The 7,500-nt window shown below is 41.8% G+C and overlaps 1 protein-coding gene across 1 annotated transcript in view; it reads left to right on the plus strand.

The window, feature by feature from the left end:
- Nucleotides 1-7,500, plus strand: part of Cow (Proteoglycan Cow) — a 214,101-nt gene that overhangs the window by 191,979 nt on the left and 14,622 nt on the right. The window contains exon 5 of the mRNA XM_080277436.1: nucleotides 1,079-1,227. Within this exon, the coding sequence (XP_080133562.1) occupies nucleotides 1,079-1,227 (149 nt within the window). The remainder of the gene's footprint in view (nucleotides 1-1,078; nucleotides 1,228-7,500) is intronic.

The following is a 7,500-nucleotide window of genomic DNA, read 5'->3' on the forward strand; positions in this document are numbered from 1 at the left end:
GGAAAATAGCACAAAAAAGCAGCAAGTAAAATTTCAGATCATTTTGACATCCACCCTGAATTTGTGACGGGACAGAACGAATTAATATGAATGACGATTAAAACATCACAAAGTTCAGTTTTTTTTTATCACACACACACACACACACACACACACACTCTCTCTCTCTCTCTCTCTCTCTCTCTCGCTTTCTGTCTCTCTAAAATAATAGTTTGTTATTTTTTATGGTGTGTGTGTGTTTATGATTGCCGTACATGAGTTCTGAAGGATAATAATAATAATTAATAATAATAAAATTCAAGATTGGATGTTTCTTGAGTCTATCTACGCGACTATAGTGTACACCTATCTATCTATCTATCTATCTAATGCTATTACTCTCGCCAAATTACCACGGATAGTTTGAATTGCTTGTTAATGTTCCTGTTAGACAATAATGGTATATAATTGGCTATGACGATACGTGTTTTTATCTATCAATCTATCGACCTAGTGTGTCTATCTATCTATCCACCTATCTGTTTACTATCTGCCTATCTATCTATTTTTTGTCTGTCTATATCCATCAGTTTATCTATCCATCTATTTATCTGGTATCCGTCTATCTACCCACCAGTTTATCTATCCACCAACCCATCCATTTATTAGCTAGTATCTATCTGCCTATCTATCCATCAATCTATCTGTCTATCCATCCATCCATCCATCTTTTTAGCATTTACTTAGTCTATCAATCTATCTATCTATCCATCAGTCTGTCTACCTATCTATCTACCTATCTAGCATCAATCTATCCATCAATCTATTTACTTGGTATGTCTATCTATCTATCCATCCATCCATCTATCTTTTTAGTATTTTAGTCTGTCAGTCTATCCATCAATCTATTTACTTGGTGTCTATCCATCTGTCTATCTATCCATCCACCTACCTTTTTAGTATTTTAGTCCATAAATCTATCCATCAGTCTGTTTATCTCTACCTATCTATCTATCTATTTAGTATCTACCTATCTATCTATCTATTTAGTATCTACCTATCTATCTATTTAGTATCTACCTATCTATCTATCCAACAGACAATGCCCATCCTGCCCCGTGGTTCGTCCAGTGTTCCTGTGTGGGTCGGATAATCGCACCTACTCGTCCCTCTGCCGCCTCCACTACCACAACTGCATCCACGAGGCGGCCGTCCGTATCGCATGCAAGGGCTTCTGTCCGTGCAAAGGTGAGGAGGGGTTTTTATTTTTTACCCCCATTCCACAGCATCGAGACAAGGCACACCCTTTTTCCAGGAGGAGGAGGAGGAGGAGGAAGAAGAGGTGGAGGAAGGAGGCAAGGAGGAGGAGGAGGGGAAAACAGCAGAAGGTAGAAAAACTCTCCAATATTTTTCCCCTATCACCATCCTAAACCCGCCCTCCGTTATCAAAATGTTATCACAGCCGACGACTTTGCTGTATATACCTAACTTTCATCTTAACTTTCTACGATTCCTACAGTGTACAGCCTGATATTCTCCACTTCCTGTGACTCCTCCTCGCTTCTCTTCCCTGCCTTTATATTCTTGTTATGATTGTGGCACCGTAATGAATTCTTCTTTGCTTTTTAACAGTGTACTTCGATTTTACTTGCCCAAAACATCTTACACTTGCCAACGGTCAGGCTTCTTATCTCGTCTCCGCTCCTTACAAATTAGGCTGTCTCAGTACCCGCTCTTAGTCGATTTAGGCTAATCAGTTTTCGTAATTATCCGGAAGTGATGACGCTACAGTCCGGAAGTTAATCCAGTCTGGCAAAAAGAGGAAAAAGGGAAAGAGAAAAAAACAGACTTCATTATTTCCTGACTCAAACTCTACTCAGTCATCCCATGTTAACATACCTAATCTACCCTCTGTACCTACAAGTTGATTAGTCTCCACTCCACCTTTTCACTTTCTGTCCTCATCTACTGTGTCTAATATTCCCTCATCCATTCTCTCTACTGTGCTGATGGTGTGATCGTGATGGCTGTGAGGTTGTGGTGGTAGTGTGAGTGTGGTATGGTGTGGTGATGGTGTTGACTGTGGTGTGTGGTGACTGTGGTGTAATGGTTCGGTTGCTGTTGCTGTTGTGGTTGGGGTGAAAGAGTTTATTGTGTGGTAGTACTTGTGTCAGGGTTCTGTAGTGGTAGTTGTGGTGTGTGTGTGTGTGTGTGTGTGTGTGTGTGTGTGTGTGTGTGTGTGTGTGTGTGTGTGTGTGTGTGTGTGTGTGTGTGTGTGTGTGTGTGTGTGTGTGTGTGTGTGTGTGTGTGTGTGTGTGTGTGTGTGTGTGTGTGTGTGTGTGTGTGTGTGTGTGTGTGTGTGTGTGTGTGTGTGTGTGTGTGTGTTCCGCAATTAAGACAAGCTTTGGCCATAATCTCGACCTTGCACCGCACCGCACCACACCACACCACACCACACATCACATTATACCACACTGCACCACACCACATTACACCGCACCGCACCACACATTACACCACACCAAACAGCACCACACCACACCGCACTACACTACACCACATCACACCATCTACACCACAGCACACTATATTCCACGACCAGCAAGGATCAGAGATTAGGTATTAGGCGAGGATTTGGAATGAGTAACTACAGATGAGGATACAAATCACAAATCATCGGTACAATCAACACTCCTCCACAAAAAATCCTCTGTAATCCCTAATCGTCCTTACAATCAAGAACAATCAAGAGTATGTACAATAACTATGCCTACACATTACCCAATCCTCCTCCTGTACAATCCCCAATCACCTAATGTACTCCCAATCTTGTGTACAATCAAGTTCCTGTACAACCGACAATCACAGCCTAATATACATATGCTGAACAATCACCATATATCTGTGCCATCACTAACCCACCTCCTGTACAATCCACAATCACCTACTCTACTCCAAATCGTGTGTAAGATCAACAATCAATCACGTTCCTGTACAACCAACAATCACAGCCTAATCAAGACATGCTGTACAATCGCCATATATCTGTGCCATCCTTAATCTACCTCTTGTACAATCCACAATCCTCCAATCTACCCCCAATCGTGCATACAACCAACAATCATCCGGCGTCTGCACAATCACCAATATGATTTAGAGTGGCCAAACAGGATTAGTGATGCAACAGTGAGGGACATCAAAGGCAGAGCTAAGCTGATTCTCTCTCTCTCTCTCTCTCTCACACACACACACACACACACACACACACACCATTACTCACTACCACAACCACCAATATCAAAGCAACAACCACCATCACTACAATCACCAGAGAACAGTACGGCTCTACACACTTCCCACGGCACTTCTTCGTGACTAGCATCCAATTCGTGTTATATCTAGTGCTATTAACTTGGCTGTACATAGTTCACACAGCACTTCTTCGTGACTAACATCCATTCAAGTGTTATTCTACTGCTATTAACTCAGCATTCATGGTTGGGAGATGGACATTTTAGGCCAAGTTAGAGAGAGAGAGAGAGAGAGAGAGAGAAAATGGACTAGCGGTGGACACAAAATGGCAGACTTGACCAAATGGGAGTGGATCACCTGAACGCTATAACTGGGGTTGATAAAATGGGTACCATGAAGGATCTAAACCCAAACTGCGTCCCTATATGGAATTGGATCGCGAGTTACATTTCCATAAGAGCATTTACCGCGAAGCTACTCCTGCTCGTGAATTGTGGTGGACTGTGGTAGCTGTGGTGGTGGTGGTGGGTGTGGTGGATGGTGATGGCTGGTATTGTGATGGTGGTGGATGGTAATGGTGATTATGGTGGGTGCGGATTGTGGTTGTGGGAGATGATGATGGATTGTGGTTGTAAAGGCAGTGGATAGTTGTGGTTGTGGGAGGTGATGGATTGTGGTTGTAAAGGCAGTGGATAGTTGTAGTTGTGGATTGCGTTTGATGTGGATGTGGTGGTGGTGATTGTGGTGGATGGTGATGCTGGTTGTGGTGGATAGTGACGGTTGTGGTGGTTGTGGGTGTAGTTGTCAGGTGGGTGTAGTGGTTGTGTGGTAGTTTTTGTCTGTAACTTTGATGGTTGATTATGATGATGATGATGATGATGATGATGATGATGATGATGTGGTGGTGGTGGTGGTGGTGGTGGTGGTGGTGGTGGTGGTGGTGATGATGATGATGATGATGAAGGTGGTGGTGGTGGTGGTGGTGGTGGTGGTGATGATGATGATGATGATGATGATGATGATGATGATGATGATGATGATGATGATGGTGGTGGTGGTGGTAGTAGGGACGGTGATGATGATGGTAGTGGTCGGTAGATGATGATGCGGTGATTTTTGTTGTGGATGGTGGTGGTTGTAAGGTTGTGACTGATTATGGTAGTGATGGCAGTTGTTGTTATAGTGATGGATGATGCAAGTAGTAGTAACAGAAATAATGGTTGCAGATAGTAATAATGAGCTCAAAGGGATATTGGTAGTAAGTTGTGGTAGTAGTGGTTGTAGGTGGTAGGGACGGTAGTTGTAGTTGTGGTAGTGTTCAAGTTAACGATGGTTCCAAGTATCTGCGATGGTGGTAGATGGAGGTAATGGTTGTTAATGGTGGTAGTTACGGGTAGTGGGTGTGGTGGTTGTGGTAGCTGCTTGGAGGTAGTGATTGTGGTATTGGTGGCTGTTGCTTTGATGTTGGTGGTTGTGGTAGCGATGGAGAGAGAGAGAGAGAGAGAGAGAGAGAGAGAGAGAGAGGGGAGGGAGGGATGAAGGAGAATGGGAGGGAGGGAGGAAGAGGGAATGTGGCAGAGACGAGAGAACTGAAGAAAGTTTTGAGGATGAGGGGTGGTGAAGGGAGGGGAGGGGAGTGATGTAGAGGGGAGAAAGGGAGTCCTGAGAGTGATGTAGAGGGGAGAAAGGGAGTCCTGAGGGGTATGGGGGCAGCTGTGTGGGGGGTTAGGGGGTGAGAGAGGGGGGGATTGTAGATAGCTGACTGGGTGGGGGTGGAGGTTAGGAGGGATTTGGGGGGAGGGCCAGGGTGATGGTAAGGGTGAACAGGATGAGGGGAGAGAAAATTATGGAAAAAAGAAAAAGGTGAAGGTGAGGGGAGGATAAAAAGGAAGGGGAGAGGGTGAAGGGAGGAGGATGGGGAATGGGTGAGGGTGAAGGGAGGAAGGGGAGTGGAAGACGGTGAGAAGAATGGGAATAGGAGAGGTTGGGAGGATGGGGAAAGGGAGAGGGTGAATGGGGATAAGGGAGAAAGGAGAGGGGTGGTGGGGAGAGAGTGAAAGAAGAATAGGGGATGGGGAAGGAGGGGGGAATGGTGATGGGGAAGAGTTGAAGGAGGAGGAGGGGAGGATGAAAGTAGGATAACAAGGGTAAGGGTGGGGGAAGGGGAAGGGGGATGGGGGGAGGGGAGGGGTGGGGGAGGAGGGAGGGGGGCATTAGTCAACATACGACACTAATTACTGATGTGGAACTGCTGGAGGGAGGGGGGGGAGGGGGGGAGGGAGGAAGGGAGGAAGAATACTAATAGGGAGGGAGGAAGGATGGAAGGACGGAAGACTGAGAGACGGAGGAAGGGATGGAAAGAATTGAGGGAAAGAAAAATAAACGAGAGGGTGGAAGGACGGAAGAATAACAGAGAGGGAAGAAGGAAGAAAGAAGGAAGACATAGAGAGAAAGTGGAAGGAAGGACGGACGGATAAAAAGACAGGAGGAAGGAACGTAGGGAATAGGCAAGGGAAGAAGGAATGAGAGGAGGATGGAGCGTAGAAAGGAAGGGGGGGAACAGAGGACAGTAAGGAAGGAAGGAAGAAAAGAGTGGACAACGTCGACATACAAACGAGGAAAGGGAAATACGAAGAAACACAGGAAGAAAGAGGGAAGGAAGGAAGGAGAGGAGAGGAAGCAGGAAAGGTGTATTAAGAAGAAAAAAAAAAGGAAGATATAAGAGAAGGAAATGGAGAGACAGATGGAAAGAAAGAAATATTTAGAGAAAAGATAATTATATAAACTCAGAAAAAATGAGAAGAGAATTAAAGTGAAGAACATGAGGGAAAAATCGGAAAAGACGAAGAAAGAGAGAGAGAGAGAGAGAGAGAGAGAGAGAGAGAGAGAGAGGGAGAGAGAGAGAGAGATGATGGCAAAAATGTGTCCCCTTTGCAGATGATGACAGTGAGGAAGAAGAAGAGGGAAGGAGGAGGAGGAGGAGGAGGAAAGAGGGGGGGAGAATCAAGGAGAGAGAGAGAGAGAGAGAGAGAGAGAGAGAGAGAGAGAGAGAGGAAGAGAAGGCGAAGAGGAAGAGAAGGCGTAAGATAGGAAGTGAAGGAGAATGTGGAAAAGAAATAAAGAAAAGCGGGAAGAAAGACAGAGGGAACTACAGAAAGGAGGTATAAAGCAGCGAGAATCAAGAAAATAAAGAGAAGAGAAATAAGAGAATAAACTACAGAGAAAAAAAGAAAATGAAATAAACAGAAATGGAAGAATCAAATAAAAAAAAAAGAGAAATAAGAAAAAAAGAGAAAAAAGAGAAATAAGAGAAAAAAAGAGAAATAAGAGAAATAAGAGAAAAAAAGAGAAATAAGAGAAAAAAAGAGAAATAAGAGAAAAAAAGAGAAATAAGAGAAATAAGAGAAAAAAGAGAAATAAGAGAAAAAAAGAGAAATAAGAAAAAAAGAAATAAGAAAAAAAGAGAAATAAGAGAAAAAGAGAGAAAAGAGAAAAAATAAGAGAAAAAAAAGAGAAATAAGAGAAAAAAAAGAGAAATAAGAGAAAAAAAAGAGAAATAAGAGAAAAAAAGAGAAATAAGAGAAAAAAAGAGAAATAAGAGAAAAAAAGAGAAATAAGAGAAAAAAAGAGAAATAAGAGAAAAAAAGAGAAATAAGAGAAAACAGAGAAAAAAGAGAAAACAGAGAAACGAGAAAAAAGAGAGAAATAAGAGAAAAAAAGAGAAATAAGAGGAAAAAGAGAAATAAGAGAAAAAAAGAGAAATATGAGAAGAAAATGAAAGGAGAAATAGAACAAAATTAGAAGAGAAATAAAAGAATAAGAAAATAGGAATAAGAGAATTTTAAAAATAAAACTAAAAAGTAAATAAATAATAAAATATAAAAGGAGAAATATGAGAATTAAATATAAAAAGAAAAATAAGAGAATCAAATAAAAAGAGAAACATGAGAATAAAGAGAAAAATAAGAAGAAAATAAAGAGATAAGCCTAAGAGAAAGAACTAAAATAGAAATAAAACAGAAACAGAATAAAATAAAATAGAGAACAAGAACAAAGAAAATAAAGAGAAATAATAAAGAGCAAAAAGAGAATAAAATAACAAATAATAAAAATTAGAAATAAGAGAATCAAACAGAGAAAAGAGAGTAAAATAGAGAGAAATAAGAGCATAAAACAAAAAGAAAATAAAGAGAAATAAGTGAGAGAAGCAGAAAAAGAGGAAATAAAAGACATGGAGAGAAGAAGAGAATGGAGAGAGAGAGAGATGGA

Source organism: Coenobita brevimanus, chromosome 69 (genome assembly GCF_032717465.1).
Source record: "Coenobita brevimanus isolate Jiangsu-jjx chromosome 69, ASM3271746v2, whole genome shotgun sequence".
NCBI lineage: Eukaryota > Metazoa > Arthropoda > Malacostraca > Decapoda > Coenobitidae > Coenobita > Coenobita brevimanus.